This window comes from Rattus norvegicus, chromosome 6, assembly GCF_021556685.1.
Source record: "Rattus norvegicus strain SHRSP/BbbUtx chromosome 6, alternate assembly SHRSP_T2T, whole genome shotgun sequence".
NCBI classification, from domain to species: Eukaryota; Metazoa; Chordata; class Mammalia; order Rodentia; family Muridae; genus Rattus; species Rattus norvegicus.
The window spans coordinates 94,935,555-94,957,596 of NC_141539.1; the positions used below are offsets into that span (position 1 = coordinate 94,935,555).

At 46.5% G+C, this 22,042-nt stretch overlaps 1 protein-coding gene across 50 annotated transcripts in view; it reads right to left on the bottom strand.

Annotated features, from left to right (window-relative positions):
* Nin (ninein) overlaps window positions 1-21,752 on the bottom strand; it is a 102,172-nt gene extending 80,420 nt beyond the window's left edge. For 26 of the 50 annotated variants that reach the window (XR_015621783.1, XR_015621768.1, XR_015621767.1 and 23 more), the window contains exons 1-4: window positions 21,613-21,745; window positions 21,190-21,236; window positions 12,768-12,971; window positions 753-834 (exon numbers count right to left, since the gene is read on the bottom strand). Coding sequence is in view for 21 of the 50 variants with exons in the window: in XM_087552708.1 (XP_087408834.1) it covers window positions 753-834; window positions 12,768-12,950 (265 nt within the window). In the remaining 29 variants the exon portion in view is untranslated. 50 annotated transcript variants of the gene reach the window in all.
* Between the last annotated feature and the right edge of the window lie 290 nt (window positions 21,753-22,042).

Genomic DNA, 22,042 nt, shown 5'->3' on the forward strand with positions numbered 1-22,042 from the left:
AGTATATCTGACAGCACTTTTGAGATGTGTAACTGTGTAGCTTATAGTATGTGGCACTTTCCTTTAAAATAAACCAGTGAGATACATCTCAATTCTTTCATGACAGTTACTTCATATTTACTAATGCTAAGTATTCATCCAGGTGCCAGGACCACAGACACTTGAGGGTGGGGTGGGGATCGTGCAGAGGTCACCACACTGTCAAACAGTCATGTCTACAAGTAGAGAGCTTTCTACCCATTGAGACCACAGAGCATTCTCTCTTGTTGGTCACAGTTCTCCTTTCAGGAAAATCTCCCCCAGACCAAACGGCACACAGACACAGGAAGTAAGGCTGAAGGAGTCACCATCAATCATTCCTAGGAATCATTGCTATGGCCAATCCTTCCCTAGGAATGATCCAATTATTTCTTCCATCGTGTGCTTCTGTGGCAAAGAAGTCTCATTTAAAACCCATTGCTGGTTAACAGCCACAAAGCTCTTGTGAGGGTATCGAAGAGAATCTCTAGAAAGAAGGGTTCAATCTATGGAAGACAGACATCCCAAACCCTCCCCCCCACACACTTCAAGCTCCTCACATTTTTCTCCAGGAAACTTTTCAAACTTTGCAAGGAGGAGGGAAGACCTGGGGATTGAACTCGCAGCCTTGTGCATGTCAGGCAAACACTCTACCACTGAGCTATATGCCTGGCCCTTCCCTTGATACAGTTTTAAGGTAGAATATAAAGTAGAAGAAATGGTAGTGCTCTTACCTGACTCCTCAAAGTGCTCCTCACTGGACAGAGTTCTAGACAAGATAAGTATTAATGCTTCTTTAAATTGGTCGAAATGTACCTAAAAAGCAATTAAAAATAAATTTAAAATCATTTCCCACAGCCCTAAGAAGGCAGACCCATCTGCAGGGTGTCTGCACCCACGTTTGTTCTCATCCTTCATCTCTAAAGCACATTAGAAACAACAGGCTGCTCACTGCTGACACGCAGGGCCACGAACACAGTGGTGTTTAAACAAATACAAGTATCTGTTCAGCTTTCTAGGAGGAAAGCTCGCTGGCAAACCCTCTGTAAACTCAGGAAGATACATTTTGAACTCTCAACCCCTTTACCTTTCAAACAAGATCAAAAGAGAAAGGCAGCCTGTTAGACTTTAGGAAAAACCTCCCCAGTAAACGACCCATTGTCAAACTGCTCTGTGGATGCCTTTACCGCCCAGGACAGTCTAGAAGGGAGTCAGCTCTTTCAAGGATGACTTTAATACGGTTTTGCCTGGGGCAAGTATATAATATTTATCTCCCAGGTCCCTTGAGTATGGAAAAAAATCAACGGCAAACACACAGAATGCAGAAGCCTGAGAAGTACATCCATCGCTTCATAAAACATAATTGCCTTGACTAGCTTGGGAGATCCAGTCTGACTTTCAGAAACACTCATCAGAAGCGCTTACAAGGGTAAAAGTTGTTCTTCTCCACCTTTCTGTGACCTCGGCCTGGGACAGCAGGGAGAAGTAGCATTTCTAGTCAACATAATTCTACTTTGATTGTGTGGCACTTATTTTCCTGGACAGAGGTTTCAACTATAAATGATAAATTTTAAAAATTCGCTTCCAAATTAAAATCGGAAAGTTGACAATGCATATTAGTCATCTTATTATTGGAAAAATGTCCTATCTGCACAAATCAAACAAAGCAGAGGTGTCCTTCCTGAGACTCATGTCTTAAGACTGAAGCATGAGTCAGGCTTAGTGGTTGCAGCCTGTAATTCCAACTACCAAAGAGCTAAGGCACCAGGGCCACAAATTTGAAAGAGTGATGGAGTAAGTTCTAGGCCAGCCCAAGCAACTTAATAAGGTCCTGTCTCAAAATCAAATTAATAAAAAATTAAACATGGGTAGCACACTGTCCTACTATGTTCAAGGACTTAGGATCAGTTTCCTAATATAAAACAAACAAAAGAAATCACAACATGTGCGCGCGCGCGCGCACACACACACACACACACACACACACACACACACACACACACAAGCCAGGCATGGCTCTAATTCCAGCATTTCAGAGGCAGAGGCAGGTGGATCTGAGTTTAAGGGCATCCTCATCTACAGAGCAAGTTCTAACACAGCAACTGAGAGGCGCACAGAAGAACCCTGTCTTGAGGGAAAAAAAGAAAAACCTTACACCGAACAAAACTATTATACTTTTCTAAATTCTCCCAAAGTAGATGTGAGCTCCACTACTCTAACTTTGATTAAAACTCCCCCCCATTATATTCCTTTTAGGGATTTCAAAGTTTTTAATTTATTTATATTTACGTATATGTAAATGTGTGCCTGCTTGTTTGTATGTGCCTGCAGGTGCCCATCCTGGCCAGAAGAGGGTGCTGGGTGTCCTGGAACTGAAGTTACTGGTGGCTGTGTGCTATGTGAAATGGGTGCTGGGAACCAGACCCAGATCTGCCACAGCAGCGACTGCTCTTAATCACTGAGCCCTCACTTCAGCCTAGATTCCTTCTAGATCGTATGGGCTTTACCTAATATTCTAATTGCTGTTAAGAAACATAACTTGTATAGGTATAAGTATAGACGTATGTGTATATGATGTATATGATGTATTTGTATATGTATGGCTGAGGTCATTTATCCCAACGGCCAGTTCATAGCATCACACATCTGGGACAGATGTCTCTTAAGATCAAAACCGTTCCGTTCCTCCTTTTCAGGGCAGGCAGCAGTAGGGCTGGGAAGATGCACCCAGGCTCTGAGGGCCACTCTGCTGCTCAATGCCCACTGTGACCTCGCTAGCTTGCCTAACCATCCCAAGCTTCTGTGTGCTGATCGGCAACAACTGGGGCTGTCTAGCACATATCCTCCATCATTCATTTGACAGGCATGTATTGAGCAGCAGCTATGTGCCCCACTAAGCCCTGGTAACACAACAGAGAAGAAAGTGACACAAAACACCGGTCTTCATGGAACTCAAACTCATAGGGAATGTCGTGTCCAGCAGGCACTGTGCTAAGCACTGCATACCTTGTGATTTCATAATTTCCTTCCCTAAGCAGTGCTAGGGAAGTAAAATGAAAGTTATGTAAAATGTCTAGAACACTCTAGAACTTATTAGGCCCCACAAGTGGTAGTTAATATTATCATGTATAATCCTGGGTAGACTGTTCCCAACAACAGAGAAATGGAGCCGTATTCTGAAGCATGGCCAATGACCACAGGAGCAGCATAGTCAAGTTCTAAGAGGGTAGGGCAGCCGTTGTAGATCCTGGGGCCAGTCTACTCCTGAGAGCTGTAGAATCAGAGAGACTGAGCTGGTCTGTTGTACATGGAGACCCCTAACTCTGAGTTTCCCCAACTTGAGTTATTCAGAGGGCCCTGAGTGAAGCCTTTCTCCCCTTCCTGCAGTGACAAGCTAAACAGGAGGGTCATTTGAAAGGAAGGCATTTTCCTGAAAAAATTCAAGCTCTTTATACTCGGCTCTGCAGGTCTCTGGAGGGTTTCTAAAGATCTGTGCTTTGATAGTCATAGATGAGAGTCTTTCTGAGAACTGGGTGTGGTGATGCTTGCCTGTAATCACAACACTTGGGAGGTGGAGGAGGTAGAGACAGGAGGATTGAGAGTTTAAGGTCAGCCTCAAACAACACAGCAAGACCCAGGCGGGCCAGAGTTATATGAGACTCTGCCTTTAAGAGGAAGAAGGGGGAAAAGCCTTCAGTGTTAAGTTTGGTCCTAATTCAGTTCAGTAAATAGAAATCATGATTCTCATCCCGGGGTCTAGAAACCTCCCCTGACACACAGTTCAGGTACCTGTAACCTGAAATTACTCTAATCAACGTTAGAGGCTTTCCATGGAGCTGAAATCTCCTTGACTAAGATATAACAACTAGAAGCATTGGGGATGGTAGGTTCCTAATCTCCAAGCCTTGATTATCTGATTATCTAGCGTAAGGCAGACACTGAGGAGACCAATGGGCAAGACCTTGTGGCTGCATACAGCTTAGGCACATCTGCCAGGGTGCAGGATAGATAGGACCAGTGCAGGAGTTTCCAACTGTTGTTATTGTAAAGATTTATTTACTTTATTTGTATATTTCACCCACGTGTGCTTGGTGCCTTTGGAAGTCAGGAAGGAGTTATGGGTCCAGGAGTTACAGATGGTTTGTGAGACACCATGTGTGCTAGGAATTGAACCCAGATTCTCTGCAAGAGCACACCCGGGTACCAACACACACACACACACACACACACACACACACACACACACACACACACACACTTTTTTTATAGTTGTTAAGACAGCATCTCACTACCTGGCCTCCAACTTAGAGCCACCAGCCTTGCCCTCAGGAGTGCTGGGATTAAAGGTGTTCCCCACCACATCTGGCTTCACTACTAAAGGCCATCCTGCTGCAATCCACACACTACAGTCTAGAAACAGCAAGCAAAAGACAGACACCCCCACGGTAAGGACAAAAAGTAACTTCACACACAAATAATGGGTGATTCTTTCACTTTTAAAAAAAGTTAAAATAATTCTCTGTAAACTATTTTTAAAAGACGGAATATATGCACTTGAAACCTAATGGGCTGGGGTTGTTTAGTCTGGGGCATAGATGTAGATGCTGCTAAATGAAGCCTGACATATCCCTTTTCTACTATATTGAAAAAGCTAATAGGGCAAAAATGATTAAGTGAGTCTAATTACGTGTAATATACTCTTTGATCAGATAAAACTTAAACCGATTGTTTGACTGTCTAACAGTTAATCTCTTCTCCCCCCTTGCGTGTCAAAACATGGGGTAAAGGATTTAGTTACTTGTATGTCTCGGATAATCCAAGGTAAGTGGAGTAATCTAAAGGTTTTCTCACAGACAGCTTGTCTTTGAATTTTACACTACCCGTCTGAGATGCCACCTTTACGTTTGGAAGATAAAGGTTGTTAAGAGAAAGCCTGTTCCGGGGTTGGGGATTTAGCTCAGCGGAAGAGCGCTTGCCTACCTGGGGAACCAGGCCTTCTAATGTGGCTCTACCAGGGGTTGGGGATTTGGCTCAGTGGTAAAGCGCTTGCCTAGCAAGCGCAAGGCCCTGGGTTCGGTCCCCAGCTCCGAAAAAAAAAAAAAAAAAAAAAAGAATAGAAAAAAAAAAAAAATGTGGCTCTACCAGAACCAGCCATTCTGCCGGACCCAGGCCCACTTCACTCATGACCTGACCTCTCAAGAGAGCCCCACTGAGCCAAGTGAAACCTTGGGCTTCGTGGCAAGCCACCAGGTGCCCCCTGCACAGCAGATGTAAGGCCATAGCAGGCAGAGAACTTGAACTCAAGACACCTTGACCTCTGCTCTCAAGGAGTTTATCAGATCCACTCTAGGGAGCAGGAGAACAGAATGTAGAAGAAAGGTGAGTGTGTTAGTGGCAAGAAGATAGAATCTGGTGAGTACCTGGAAAGAGACAAAGCAAGCTGGCAGGGACCCCTGATCAGTCAGTCTGTCCTACTTGGCCAGTGGGAGGGAAAAATAGGGCCTGGCTTGTGATCTTTGCCTTCTCAGAGAAGGCAGAGTTAAAGGCCTCCATACCGAGAGGGAAATCAGTCTCATTTTAGCACATGAAGCATCTGTGATTGTTAAGTCAGAGGTGCCTCACGGTCCAATGTCACGTATCTAGGTTGGTCCCTTCCTTCAAGCAAACCTTAGACAGCACTCAGCAGCTGAGCTAAACAATTAGCACAGCTTCAAGCCCTTTCTATCTCTGTTTCCTTCTTGCAAGGGCATGCAGACCCTGGGCCCCAGGATTTAAACCGAAATAAACGCCACATCTTTGATTCAAGGAGACCATTCTCTAAGGGAGATAGGTGATTTCAGTTTCTTTTTTCATTGATGTTCATGAATACTGACGTGGTAAAAAGCCCCTCAGGGTTCAACTCAGAACCAAAATGCTGGTAAAAGGCCCCTATTGTTAAGAATCACATTAAGAGTGAGTTCACCATGCTCGGTAACTAAGACGATTTAGTACCCTTTTCCCTCCAAGGGAGCTTTACTACTGTGGTGTGTCAAAATTTAGACATACACAAATATACAAGGCAATTCAGTCTTACAAGGTAATGAGCTTCCAGGTGTGGGTGCCCTGACTGGTACTTCCCCACTTGAATAAAAATTGCTACCGTTCATTTAATAAGCGTTTCTCTATCTATGCCTCAAAGGGCAGTTTGCAGCAATGCAGAAATTACATGCCTGACTAAAAACACACATGGCATTTAAACTAAATCAATAGGAAGGCTAGTCAAGGCTCAGTGTGTGTCTATGTCTGTGTCTCTGTCTCTCTCTCTCTGTCTCTCTGTCTCTCTGTCTGTCTGTCTGTCTCTCTCTCTCTCTCTCTGTGTGTGTGTGTGTGTGTGTGTGTGTGTGTGTGTGTGTGTGTGATGTGTCACCACCTCTTGACAGATTTTTACCTCATCACTACTCCATGCCACATTCTGTATGAATGCTGTCTTAGGAAACAATTTGCCCTTCTGGAGGAAAAAAAGAGTGTAAAGTACTATATAAGAAGTGAGTGCTAGGGTTGGGGATTTAGCTCAGTGGTAGAGCACTTGCCTAGCAAGCACAAGGCCCTGGGTTCGGTCCCCAGCTCCGAAAAAAAGAAAAAGAAAAAAAAAAAAAAGTGAGTGCTAGCTCAGAACAACAGCTCTGATGAGAGTAGAATAAAGAATCCTACACTGCACAGTCATCTTGTGCAGCCATGGAGATCAAATGCACATTGTTTCCACATGTGCTCAGGTAATATTCAAACAGACTCAAACCAGAGCATTCAAACCAGTGTTTAACAAGACAAAGCTCTATGTAGCTGTCATTAAACTTAGTTGCTTTCTATCTGCCAACACAAGAGGAAATCGGTGACAGAACCTTCAGGACATAGTTAGTTGAGGTGGGTATAGAAATATGAACCCATCAGAAAATGGTTTCTGCGATCTAGGAGAAACCTCATTGGCTAGCAAACAGATGTGTTTGGCCACAAAAGACAAGGCTATGAAAATTTTTAATCTAAATATAAAAGACACACAATCCATGTATTTTATTTACAAACTGTAAGCCTAGATTGGGCAGGTTTTGAAGCTTTCTAACTCATACCCCAGCCAAATGTCCCGTGTTACTTGCTCCTCCTGGTCACATGCTCATGATCTATCTCCTCTCATGGTGGCTTCCTCCTCCCTCCCTGTCCTTTCTTCTCCCTCTTCTCTGTACCTGCAACCCCCAACCAGGTAACTGAAAACCCGCCTACATCTATTTACTGTCCAACCACAGGCTTTACCCTTTTACTGACCAATTAACTTGGGGACCAAGGTTACATAGCATCATTATGTATACCATAGCATGGTACACATGAGGATTTTTTTTCCTTGAGGGGGGCAACCAGATCTAGGGGGCTGGTACCTAGCATTTGAATATAAGCAGCATCAGACCAATCTCCAACCATGGGGAAGTCATTATTTATCAAAAACTCATTCTTACAGGGGGTGGAGGTGGGGAGGATACTCAGGCAGGCCCTTTTCTCTGGCTCTCTTTAAGGTCTTTGGTGTCTATACTCTAAGGTCAGTCAGCACCCATCAGCCTTGTAGGGAAGTTATTGCTTTTCCCATTCTGCAGATGAAGAAACTGAGGCAGGAGTCAGTATTTGAATTGAGGTCTGACACTGGGAACTATACTATGATAGTACCTTCTCCCTATGTACTTGTGGCAACAGCGGTGATGGTAACGCTGTTTAGAGGGCATGTGAAGGGATGAGATTCACTTTTGCATAGTTAGTGTGCAAGATGCTATGGACACGTGAGCTTAAATGCAAGGGCTGGGGACTCTAGCCTCCCATGCTGGCACTGCCTCGAATGAGTCACCTGACCTTGGACAAGCCTTACAAGGTACTAGGATGCTTTGTCACACAGATGAGTCCTGATGACTAATACCTGTGATGGACACCGAAGGACATGAAATATCCTTTGGCAGACAAGAAGCCACCCATTAAAAATATCAGAAAATATTGGCAAATTTTACTGAGCCTTCCTAACTACGTGGCTGAGAAATCAAGCATTATTCAAAGAATTCGGTCAAATGAGAATGGGCAACTACAACTTGTCCTCCTTCCGGGGTCCAGGGTCACCCCTTTACCTCTGCTTCCTGTAACACTAAATACTCTGAGACTTAAAGAGTCACAGGGTAGAAATGGGAGTCCATTTTGTAGTGAGTTTGACATTGACCCCTCAATATGGAATAGAAGCACGTTGATCAGGTGGAACGCAGGCATGGCGGAGTCTGAAGCAGCCCTGAAAGAGAATCTTGTAGAGGAGAAGGGCGATCTACCCAGAGTCACAAAAGCGGCACAAATAACAGTTACAGAGAAGGAGACGGAAGGTGCACGCTTCCCACCCCGCCGCTGTCGGCCTGAGGAGAGTCACAGTGAAATCCACGCGAGTGTGATTGCGGATGGTTATAAATAGACAGGAGCTGATGATCGAGTGTAATTGCATACACGCAGAATGAGTCCAAATAACCGCCGTCAGCAAGCCTTCCTCCCTGTCAGATTTACTCTTCAAATAGCTAAGTGTGTGCAAGAGAAAGAAACCATAAGAAGCTTTTAATGACCTGGAAACAAAGTCAAATCTACCATTCCAACTTAATAGTGGCATTCTTGAAAGAGCACCAAGCACTCTGAAATGAACAATGAAGGGAGATAAATTATATGTTTGCAAAGCTATCAAAATTTAATATTAAAACTTTTCTCTTTTTGGGGGTGGGGGGTAGGGGAGTGGTTCTTTCGACACAGAGTTTCTCTGTGTAGCCCTGGCTGTCCTGGAACTCTGTAGACCAGGCTGGCCTCAAACTCTGCCTGCCTCTGCCTTCTGAGTGCTAGGATTAAAGGTGTCCACCATCACATTGGTCAGGTACTCATGGAGCCATGAGTCCTGCTAGTTTCCATTGGAACAGGTGTGCCAAGAACACAGGGTATTTAATATCTTTATCAAGGAACACAGCAATGGAAAGCTTCAGAACGTCAAGGGAACTGTCTTGTCCCAAAGTTGCCATATTGGATAAGGAAAGGAAATGCACTGTATGACATGAATGTAGTCTGAAGGTTTCCAGACAGATCAACTAAATCTAAGCTATCTATCTAAACTAAATCTAAGTTATCTATCAAATCTAAACCGAATTGAAGCTACCTATCAAAACAAAGCAAGCTGTCTCCTTCTATCCTAATTGCTGATAAAAGAGAAGAGGCTCAAGGGAACACCTGTCATAATGGGAGCTGGAGACAGCTCAGTGGTTAAGAACACTGTCTGCTCTTCCAGAGGTCCTGAGTTCAATTCCCAGCAACCACATGGTGGCTCACAATCGCCTGTAATGGGATCTGATGCTCTTCTGTACATGCAGATGGAACAATCATATACATAAAATAAATAAATCTTAAGAGAAAGTGTTATAATGAAACCCACTGTTCATATGCTGACCTTTAAAACTGATGTAAACAGTTTTAAAAGCAACAGGAAGCACCTAACATCGGGTTACTTGCTTGGTAAAAGTTCAGCGCAGCAAAGAGTTAACATAGCATCCTGCCCTGTGTGAGCATTCAGTCCCTTTTCCAATCACCCACCAGGTATGTCACCCAACCAGACTACCAATGTTTCCATATCTGGAGGAGGCCCTAGGGTGGGGCTTCACAGGGGTTTAGCTGATGTCATGGACTGAGCACATGCACCTGATCCTTTCCGTTAAATCAAGGGTCCTGAAATTACACGTCTGGACAGTAATCAACAGGATCAGGGAAATAATGACTTAAGTTACAGATCCAGACAGATCAACTATCTCTAACTTGAAAGGAAACGGTCTATTAGCAAATGCATAGAAAATGCACATGCCCACACACATTGATATATAAGAGTTATATTCAATTAAGGTGTTTATTATTCAAAAGGTAAAATAAAGTCAGAAGCATCTAGGAAGATGATGGATCCTAATATATCCAAAAGCCAATTTTATGAACTACCGTAGTATATAGTAAACATTAATAAATTGCACCGATACAATGAGACTAACTGAATGACTGTCACAAGTGACAATTATATTTGCTGAATTAATGAATTGATCAATGTATTATCATTTGTCATGATCTTTTTCTACTTATTAAATCAAGTTTCTAGTCCGTATAACCCAAACCCCAACCCTTTGACAGTTATAGCACCAGAGACTGAACCTGGGGCCTTACACATTCCAGATAAGCATTTTACCATCTGAGCTCTATCCCTAGTCTTAAACTTTTTCTATAAACTTCTTCTCACAAGAAGAAAGATAGCGGACATAAAAAACATCAGCTTTCGACTGGCATGGTGGCACAGCCCTTTAATTCCAGCAAATAGGAAACAGAGGCAGGAAGAACTTGTGAGTTTGAGGCCAGCCTGGTCTACATAAGCAGTCCTAGGTCAACCAGGGCTACATAGTGAGACCCTATCTCAAAATAAAATAAGCAATCAAAAAGCAATAACAAAAACTTGTAAAAAGTCTTACTGCCAAGGACTGCCACAGGTCTCAAATGGTGAAAAGAGAACCTACTACCTCGGGTTGCCTGCTAACCCTCACTGCTGTCTGTCTCTTGTCTGTCTATCTGTCTCTCTCTCTTTCTCTCTCCTCATCTTTCTCTCTCTCTCTCCCTCTCTCTCACACACACACACTCACACATATACATATTCTCACACACACTCAAATAAAATGAAAAAAAATAACCATAGTTAGTAATGATTAAATATTTCAAAAAAGATAATGGAAAAGATTTCTAATGCTCCCAACAAGAAGATGTCAATCAGCTGACCTCATCATGATGCGTGACACATGTATTGAAATTCCACACTCCAGTATGTATAGTTACTGTGTGTCACCTAAAAATAAATGATGTTTAACACTTACACCTTAACAATATATAATCCCTAGTCAGTGTATCAGGAAGGCAACAGGCAGAATGGCTCCAGCAAACTCTTCAGAGATTTACTGCTTTACAACTGAAGACTATAAACCGTGCACGAGACTTCTTCACAGCATATGGTCAAAGCGATCAACCAAGGGGAATAATTCAGTTTCATAAAGATGCAAATTTAGCCGTAGTGTGTTAATTCACGACAATGCTGCCTCTCAAGAAATCACCAGGGACCTCCCACGTGAAATCAATATGCAGACATCTATTTAACTTCCATCACCGGCTCACTAAGTAAATATCACACTGCAGACCACTTAGGTACTCACTATTCAGGCAAATAGCCAGGAGAAAGCAGGCTGATGGTGTCAAGCCATTAACAAATCAATCGATAACTGATCCTTGGTTCCGGCTCACATCTGGAGAGCACATTGTTAGCCAGCTGCTGGGGCAGAATCTTTGTGCAGTGGAGGATCCCTTTTTACTCTGAGAGGTTCTCAGGGAGACCATCAGCCAAACATGGCTCCTTCTGCTTTCTGAAGCACTAAAAGCACCTACTCCTTCATCCCAGGGGCCTGCGACCTGAGGACCACACTGGGAGATGCTATTCTTGTTCTCCGCTATACCTAAAACCCTGGAGCACACGAAAGAGAGTAAATGGTTTTTGACTTTCCATATTGCTATTTTTTACTACCTTTCAAATGAGTCTTTTTAGCATTTTCTAGGTACCACGTATACTCACAAACATCTAAGCTTGCTCAAAGTGACCAAGAGCGGCCCTACTTTTTGCAACAAAATCAACTTCTTTTTCCTGACAGGTGGACTATTTGGCCTCACATCATGACAAGCCCCCAATATCATTTTTTAATATTAGCTTCACAGTTAGTGCTGTGTCTTCATCCTTCTTGTGACTCGCATCCATACTTCTATGGCTTGGGACACTCATCCATATGTCAGTTGGAAGACAGTGAACAAGACATGAGGCAAAACCAGACTAAGCTTCCTGACTGCTTCCTGCAGGACAAACCAGTGTACGGAGTGTCACAATTAGCAACACAACTTGGAAGTCCCTCCCCTTTCATTTTGCCTGCCCTAGAGCCGAGGGCAGAAAACTCTACACAAAGCATCTTAAAGGAGGCTACTGGTTATGAATGGGAGGACGGAAGGCACTCTTTAGACTGCAACACACCAAATGTCCTTCTCACTGCTAGGAGCTTGAGACAAGGGGGGCCTCTTTCCTTTGTCTCTTCCCTGACACTTGATCTAGCGGGGAAACATGACCCGGTCAAATGTGGAAGTTAACCGGTTCTCACACTCACTCCCCATGCATGTAGAGCTGGACTGGAGACCACCTATGTTTTGTTTACTTTCTTGTCCTACTTCCTGGATGGAAGATTCAAACTTCACCTCAAAATGAACCACACGAAAACCAGCTTTTTAAAAGTCAAGCTAGAAACTACATCTACTTCCTGCGAAGGGCCCCCTCTTCCCGTCTCTCCTTCTTTTCCATGGAAAACTACCCCCTTTGTTTTCTGTCCCCATACTGAATATGGATTCAATGAAATGACCCACAAAGAACAAGGGGAGAAAGTCTGGGAAACAGTCTATTTCTCTTGTAACCCATAATGCTCAGCGCACAACTTAATTCCAAGCACAGACTAAATTTATCATGCCCTTATCACTCGAACAAACTGCACGCCCCAGGTTAACGGCCAGGTTGCAAGAGACAAGTTGCAACACACCTGTGACTTGCCACCAACCCCAGTACCCTGACAGAAACCGCGTACCACTTCCCACAAACTCTGTTCTTCCCCAGATCTTACCCTGCCCAAGAGGTTGTCCTGGAGTAGCGTCTGTTGCAGCACCGGGCCCACATCTTCCAAGCATAGCACATGGCAGAGGTCAGTGAGCTCCTCTTGACCCAGAGACCCAGTTCCCAGGGTGTCAAAACTGTCAAACAGCTCCTTGAGTCGGGCCTCATGTTGGTCCTGCTCCACCTCATCCATCCCATAGCCCACAGGGCACACCTGCGTGGGACAGGAAAAAAAGACAGGTTGGGGCAGGTCACTTCTGGACACTCGAATCTCCCCCAACCCTAACTGGACACACACATTTCTACTTGGAACAAGCTGCAGCAAGGCCCTGTCTTGTACACACACCAGCACCAGGGCCCAACTGTAATGCTACAATGGAGTAACAGAACAGGCTCTCAGGGTTGAGGCAGGGAAGCCAGCCTCCTTCCTGACAGATCCCTGTCTCACACCTGAAAGGGTTTCTCACCTGTCAGCCTGGGGGCTGAGGAAAGTGAAAGACTCTTCTACCAGCCAGTCAGGTTAGAAGAGATAGATGATGATTAGTACTCAGTCACTACTCAGTCAGAGCTGCCAGACAAGTCAGCAAGCTGTAGACAACCTCCCGCCATGCTGGGATCTGAGGTGTGGCTGAACTTTCACTCCATCCAGCCTACGTATCCCACATCACCATCTCCCACTTTACACAGCCCAGATGCCTTTAATTCAAAAAGCAACTCAATTAGCCTTGCTGGTGCGATTTCCCTCAGCAGGGCTGACCGTATTCCCGAGGCTCTCTCTCGTCCCAGGGTGCTCTAGGTGCTGCTCAGTTGCCTAGAGAAAGGGCAAAACACCACAGACCTTTCCCGAGGAGGAGCCGCTGGCTGTTTGGGGAGAGTTGAACAGCATCTCTGACCTCCTCCACCTCAGCACCTCAGACTTTATTCCTGGCTGCCTGTCTTCCATCACTGATTCACCACTACCCCCCACCCAGCAAACCCAGGTCCCAGCCTTTCACTCTCCCTAGGATCAGTAAAAACCTGCCATCACCAAAGGCTTTGAGTCATCTTTTGCTGAAAACAAAGCCACACAATTCCAGGCATTTACTTCAAGAATAAGATGTTCACAGGCCAGGTGTGGTGGTGCACACCTTTAATCCCAGCACTTGAAAGGCAGAGAGAGGCAGGCAGATCTCTGTGAGTTCAGAGAAGCATGATATACAGAGGAAGTTCCACAACAACCAGGGCCACACAGAAAAACCCTGTCTCAATAATCGAGGAAGGGAGGAAGGAAGGAAAGGAGGGAGGAAGGGAGAGGGGAGGGAGGGAAGGAGGGAGAAAGCAAAAAAGATCTTTCCTTCTTCTTGTATCTAATAATCAATTTTTAATGTGCTGAATCCAGCCCATATGCTGCACACCTGGAAGATGCTTCATGATGTGATCAACGGGTGCCAAACACACGCATACCCTTGGGATGGTGACCTCAGGCCTTTGCAATCAGGCTTTCAGCCAACCCCATGACTACAAAACACAGCCCTCCCCAGGGCTTGCGGATGTAGCTCAGTGGTACATCATACATGCTTAGCACGTGCAAGGCCCGGGTCAAACCCCTAAGAGCACCGACAGTAAGAACAGCCCCTCTAACTAAAGCCCTGAGTCAGGACTCCCAGAGCAGCGCCCAGTAACGCAGAGACAGTGTAATTTAAGCTGCTGCACACGGCTCAGGCCCACAGCAATGGAGCTTTCTGAACTCTAGGCCGCTTCCTTTCTTCCCATAAACAATTGTCCAAAATATGGCAGGCCTGAATAGACAGCCAGGTCTAGTGGACGCCTTTGATACCAGCACTTGAGAGGCAGAGATGGCCAATCTCTGTGAGTTCAAGGTCAGCTTGGTCTACAGAGTGAGTTCCAGAACAGCCAGGGTTACATATCGAGATCTTGTGTGTGTGTGTGTGTGTGTGTGTGTGTGTGTGTGTGTAAAAACAACAACAAAAACCAAACAAACAAAAAAGCAAAGACAAGCCGTGACCCCACAACTGGATGACCTCAGATAGTGAGCTGGAAAGAGGCTGAGACACAGCTCAGTGTTTAGGGCCACCTAAAGCAATGTGATAGAGTAGGTCCAGGCCCCCACGCCTGGGAAGGTCTCTTCCATCAGCAGCTAACCACTGAGGTGCAGCAGGCTCTGGCTGCCTTCCCAGGGTTGGTCTGCTGGGTTAACTAATCAGTATGTAAATGTTTTCAAAATATGTTGGGAGTGCTACATAAACATCAAAGCTTCAGAAAAGAAACACCAAGGTGTTAAACCAAACCACAAAAAGAAGGAACACAGACAAAGCCAAGCTCGGCTAATGAGATTTGCCTGGAGTGGGCCAGTTAATTGTCAACCAAGGTCTGCTGGGCTTGGGGATTTTCACAGCTGTGACGCTTTCTTAGCATCCTCTGAGTTGTGATCAGACCAACTTCAGAAAAACCAGACAATCCTACTTTCACTTGGTTTCTGTTTATGAACTCAGAAGAGAAGGACTCCTAACACTTTCCCCTTCAATGTCATTTCCTGTCTTAGCCAGTGGTCGAGGGATAGAACAACCCTTTTTCAGGGGTCTCACATCAGATCTCCTGTATATTATATATTTGCATTATTATTCGTAACAGTAGCAAAGTTGCAGTCATGAAGTAGCAATGAAAATAAGTTGTGGTTGGGGGTCACCACAACATGAGGAGCTGGATTAAAGGGTCCAGGCATTAGGAGAGTTGAGAACCAGTGGTCTAAGCCAATGAAAGAGAACAAAACTGGCCCAGTGCTAAGAACCTGGCCTTCTCTGCTGCTTTGACTCTGGTTAGCTAGCATGTCTGATTTAGGGAGTCCGTTGGATTTTCACTAGATCAGACTTCTTTCATTTGAAAACAGCTTTTTTCCCCTTTCTTATCCCTGAACTTCATCTCCTAGGTTCCACAGGCAACAAGCTTAGGAGAATGTTCTTTTGACTGAAGGCAGGGGTTGGGGTGGGAAGTGAAGTTTCATGGGGGTGGGTGGGGGTAGAAGGTGAGGGGTACATAGGGGTGGGGGTAGGAGGTGAGGGTGCATGGGGTAGGGGTAGGGGCAATATGGTAGAAGGGGGCTGCACCTCAGTGGAGTAAATGCTCCAACTGCAACATCCAGGAAATGTTACACATGGTGACAAGCTGTCAGTTCTCATCTGGCACCAAATGCATTTTTGCTGGTTGACACAATTCTCCAAATGTTCATCTGTAATTTCCCTTGCAAGAAATGTCTCCCCTCCCCCCACTTGGCAGAAAGGTAGAGGAAGGGCCACAGTTTCTTCTTCTTTATCTATCGCCTTCCCTTCCCCAACCTGAAGAGTACAATCCATTCTTTGGGCCAGGAACTCAGTAAATGGAATGACTTCTTTTTATGGAGGTTCCAGGGAGGGACATTTATCCCGGAGAAGACGACAAAGTCAACACAGACAGTTCCTGCCCTGACTTCTTCCACACACACATCTTCACTTCTCAAGGGCATTTCAGGGTTAGGCATAACCAGGAAGAAACAGGGCACCAACAATGAGTACCGAACCCCAGTGGAGCCGTCGGAGTGTAATTCAGTACACAATGCAGTCACACACTACAGCTGCGTTTCTCGGCTCAGAGACCAGACTTTGGAGGAGACTGTGTGCTAAAACACTTGTCGAGCCCCTTTGTTCAGACAATGAGGATAACAGGAGCCATCTGGGAGAGTTGTTCTAGAACTGAATAGAGCGCGCTAGTGGCGAGGCTCAGAGAAACAGGTCCAAGAGAGGGAACTGAAAAAATCAAACAAGCAAAACACCCAAGGCCTCGAAAGGAAGCCGGGGGAGAGTAATTTAAATCAATCAGGCAGAAGTCAGCCTGCAGAGTAGCAAAGCAGCTCATGGAATGTTACTGAGTAGAGGGTAAGAATGGACAAACATCATTGTATTAGTAAGTGATGATGGTAACGGATAATGCTAAAAAGGCAGATTATTGACAGGTTTGATGTCAGAAAACTGCAGGAAGGCAGAGACATGGCGGGGAATTCAGGAGGCGTTATGTTCTTCCCCTCATTTACCGTGAGTCCGGCCTACACCAAGTACCTTATGTATATATGCCACCTCATTCATGTAACTCAACCCTCCTAAGTCAGGGGTATAGATAGTGTCACTTCTCCATTTCAAATGGAGAAATTGGGGGTAGGCAAAATTAAGCAACCTAGTCAAGGCCACAGCATTACAATGGAGGAGGTGCTAAGTTCTACTAGTGTGACCGTTATTGTCTGTCCCTCAGCCTCACACACGCACACAGGACACAATAACGTTGCACTCTCCTCTCTGTCACCCAGCTGGACAGTGCTAAGAAAAGTTTGGACAAGTCACACACTGTTCCAAATTGGAGAGTGGTATGGTGAGGGGTCTCAGTTACCTTGGTCCACGGACCGAATGAGTGCAGCCTCCAAGTCTCTAGGAATACAGGGATGTGCTAGGCCCTCTTCCTAAAGCAGCACTAGGATTTGAGGCTGAGAAGAAATATACTTTTCCATAAGACAACCACAGGGCCCCAGACCTTTGGGGATGGATACAGCTCAGGAATGGCGCATCGATCCCTATCTTTCCTCCAATGAATACTTCAGGTCCAATCTGGGAAGCCAATGCTACCCAGAGTCAAGGCCCAGCAGGCACCCATCAGCCACAGGAAACCTACTGAATGAGAGTAGTAAATCCTTTTGGAAGTTTCAAAGAACAATTCTAGTTTACAGATGACAGCCCCAACAGCAGGAAAACCGCACCAATGACAGCTAGCCAGAAGCCATTATGACTCCTTTGGAATAAAAGGGCTGGTGTGGTCAATATGTTAGTGTTCTAACTAGGGACAGTTAAATAAGAGGCAGATGCACAGAGCAAGCAATCAAAACATTTACTACCCAATAACCGGCCATAATGACAATTACTCGAGCATCCTCCTCCCAACGAACCCAAAACAAGGCTGTCACTAGGTCACAGACTGGCATCCGTCACATGTCTGTGCTACACTCTTTATTCAACCCCCCCCCCCAGTTGACGAAAACACGGTGCCAACAGGGATGTCCAAAAAATAGGTGGAGGTAGAGTTGGACAGCAAAGGGCTCCCCAGGTCAGTGGGACGTGCACGTGCAAACTTCCCCACACCAGGAGCCTGTAAGTCTGGAACCCCAGCCAGGGTGGGTATCTGTTCTGGGCTTCTAGGCTGGAGGGAGTAAAAGAGGGACAAAGTCTGGCAAGTGCAAACCAAATACTTAATAAACCCAATGCCAGAGTCCCCAGCCCAGACCTTTTATTTCCCTTCCAGATGGCCCAGCAGCTGAACAGCTCTGCGGAATGTCTGTGTGCCCCTCTAGGCTCAGCCTTCCCTTTCAAGAGAGTATGATAATAGATGCTTTCGGACGTGTGTTCAGACACAGCTGTTGGGGGTCCAGAGCCCAGGCAGTGACCACCAAGTGACTAATTTCATTACTTTGGGGCTGCAACGATGAACACAGACAAACCCTGCCTGCTTAGGCTTTTCTCTCCTATGCCTTTATTAGACCCTAATAATGGACCATGATCAAATTAAGTTCCTCTTTCTTCCCTTTTTTCCTGCCTCTTTATCAGCGGCAAAATTCTCCAGGCTTACTCTTACACTAATTGTAAAAGGAAATAACAAGGAGAAGAAACTCAAGTGCAGCACCAACTCCAGAATAAGCAATGCCCTGCTCACCCCCAACCCCCCAATTTTTACCAAAAACATTTCTTCAAGGTACCGTTTGCTGCTCTGCCACAAACTGCCAAATGCCTCCTCCCAACTCAAACAGGACCTCCTCCCTTCAAGCTGCGAACCAGAAGCAATACAGCACCAGCAGGAACAGAGCTGAGGGAGAAAAAAATATAAACCCCTACATGCCACCCAACAGGGAGACTCCACATTCAAATGAGTTTGGAAGAGTGCTCGCTTTGCTAACCCTACTCTAAAATTTAATTGTGCCAAGGGCACCCAGCTAGTATTTATTCTCAACCTAAACAAGCGGTAGGATTTTACTGCCCTGCAGGCTGGTGTGAATCCAGCTTTTGTTACACCTAATAGCAGGTGAATTACCTAATCAGCTAAGGAAAGCCAGCAGCTTTGCACACCAGATCCAGTAACCTATGTTCAACGACTTACAAAACTACAGGAGCCATACACAAAACGAAAAACAAAACAGATTTTTGTGTTTGCTACTTAAGAAAGAAAGCAAGAAAGGAAGGAAGGAAGGAAGGGAGGAAGGAAGGAAGGAAGGAAGGAAGAAAGGGAGAAAGAAAGCCTGAAACAACTTTCATTTCTTGAGCTGTATTTACATAAATTAATTTAGGATGGCTGATGTGAGCTCCTAGGGTCTGAGTGGAAAACGTCTGTTCTCACATCTACAGATGATATTTCCCCAACTGTGTTGAGCTATCAGGATATCGACACTTGGAGCACTCCCCATGTGGAGTCATGTGTCTAATTGCTTATACAAATGGCAGTAAAGAAGTGAGCTAATTTCTAATGATGTTTCTCATAATTCCATAACGTTTTAAATGATCTTACTTGTAAATACAATCAGATAAATGTATCTTTCATTGTGAGGTTCAGTGAGCCTGCCCCACAAGACTTTGGCCAATAGATGTGAGATCAATAGCCAGAATTCAAACTGCATTATTTATTGGCTTACAAATGAGCTGGCATTTATAAAAGTAGCTATCTAAAAGGCTTGGACTGTCTGAATCGCTCTGCGATGTAACTGTCAAGCCTCTATCAGGGTAAGACTTATAAAATGTATTTTCATTATCAACCCAAAATGGAAGCCTCAAGACTGGTAAAATGTTAGTTTGGAAAGTCATTTACAGTGACATTTAAAACAATTTATGTGAACAACATTTGACTCATGATAAGAACACTGACTATTAAATTAAGATTGGCTGTTCAGGATTCTGTGGAGCCCTAGCCTTGTCCTGTGAGTTAACATCTTCTGATATGAAGGGCCACTACATATCTAAAATGAAAGGGGAATAAGAAAGAAAGAACTTGTGACATTCTCAGCGAGCACCCATTAAAATGGCTGGATCATGACATTTCAACAAGAGGGCCACATAGAGGGTGGCTTCCTCTTCCTTGCCCCAGCATCTGTACGTTGGCAATCCATTTGCTTTCTCAACACCACAGCTCAGAATGCTTCCCTCTAAAACATCAGAGAGCCTTGAAAGTAGGCAGGTTGCCAATACCTCCTGCCCAGATCACCTCCCTATGAACACCAACCACAGCCGAAGAGACGGCACGAACTCCTCTTCCAGCCAGTCCGTGATATTACTGATGAGTGTTTCACAACTTCTTTCAATTCCACAGCAAGACATACTAATATTCCAGGTCAGCCTCTAATAGCCAGCGCTCACCATAACAGAAGACCCTAGAATAAGCTACATCGGCACCAGGAAAGTATTTCCTTGGGGGTTCGTTAAGCCTTGGGGAGCATGCAAATACTTAAATTTATGCCAAGATGATAAATGAGAGCGAGCCCAACTGAGAAATAGTTCATGGTCCCAAGAGCCTAGCTCAGGTGCTATGAGATTAATTGGGATGAGCACCCTGTGAGCTACCGTGGCAGTCATGTACACAACCACAGTCTGTTTTGGTTGAGTTGTAACGCCAGGAAAGGGTCTGTCCCAGGTAAGGGACGATGAGACCGTGTCATAATAAAGTTGTCTGGAGATACGATCCGTGGCAGTGCACGATTCCAGCTCCCCTTTCGTTTGCGCCTTCAGGGCTGAGGCTAGGAGCATCATCCTTTCCAATCTCTCTCGAATTCACAGAGCTCTAAGCGGAGGCTGGTTTCCATCAGCGTTGTCTTTTTAGGGGAAGTGGGGGTGGTACTGCAGTTCAGACCTGAGTCTTGGATACTTCTCTCCCACCTACACTCTCTCCTCACTTCATTCCACACTCCTCTGCTCTGGAGATCGCAGTTTTTTTCCAGAGCAACTGTCAAGATGTATTGCCACCCTTTCCTGCTAGCTGCACCCAGAAGTCTCTACCTGCACGGATCCTACGCACCTTCTAAAATCTCCACTTTTAGGACTCCAAGCAGCTCTGCGCTCCCAAGAGGTTCAGATCCGCACCCAGGGGCTTCCCACGCAGGCTTCCCCTTCAGCTTCTGGATCTCGGGGCTGCCTGGGTGGCCTCGACCCACAGAACAAGAACCCTTTCTGCTAGCTCCGGCTCCTGCCCGCGGCTAGAGCGAGGCACAGTAGCAGCTTTCAGCTCCGGGCGCCTCAGGTCTGGGAGGCGGAGGTGTGGCGGGAGGGCGGGCCAGCCCAGGTTCCTAGCAACCCGAGCGGCGTCCCCACTCCACCTGTCCACCCGCGGGTCGCAGAGCTCACTCGCCAGACCCGTGGTCCGGCCCCGCCGACCTCGCCTACCTTCCTTCGGCCTCTGGGGAGCGCCCACGCCGGCCGCCTCCGGAGCTCTGCAAGGAAAGGGCGCTTTGTTAGGGCCCCGCGAGCGCCGCGACACCGAGCAGCCCGCGCCGCCGATCCGGGCACGCGTCCTTCCAGAGGACGCGACTAGGGACCCGCGCCGGCGTCATTTCCATATGTAAGGGGCCAGCACTTACAAAAGCGCGCCGGCGCATCCTCCGCCCCCGCCGTCGCCCCTCCCCCCCCGCCGCCGCCACCCGCTGGCGACAGAGCCCCTCCGGGGCCGCCACCGCGTGCTGGACCGGGATCTGCGGGCTTGCGCCGCTCAGGGCGCTCGGGGTGCCTCGTAGACGGCGCATTGGCAGCCGAGGCCTCTTCGCTCTCCCAGGCCGCGTGACCCCCGTGGCTCCCCAGCTTGTAGCTTACCGCGTCCTGGGGTTTAGGCGCCCCGCGCCACCGCACAGACCATGACCGCGGGACTCTCAGGCTTGGCCCGGCGGCACGGGACGGCCGCGCCCAGCGCGCTCGCTCCCGGCTCAGCCGCTGCCACCCGGAGATCGGGCCGCGGGGGAGGAAGAGCCTGGCCGCGCAGGGAGGAGTCAAGGGGACGCCGGCCAGGGCGCGGCTCCTCCTCCCGCCGCAGCCGAGGGAGGAGCGGGTAGCCGCAGAGAGTCGGCGGGTGCGAGCCCCCGCCAGAGAGATTTGAATTTGGGAACGCCCTGGCTCGGCGTGATCGTCCTGCACCCAGAGGTCGCCTCGGCTCACCAGCGGTCCCTTGCCCACCACCTCCGTTTCCTCTCAGAGGCACCTAGCACCTGGCGCTTGGCACAGGACCCACAACGTTTCTGAAGAGTGA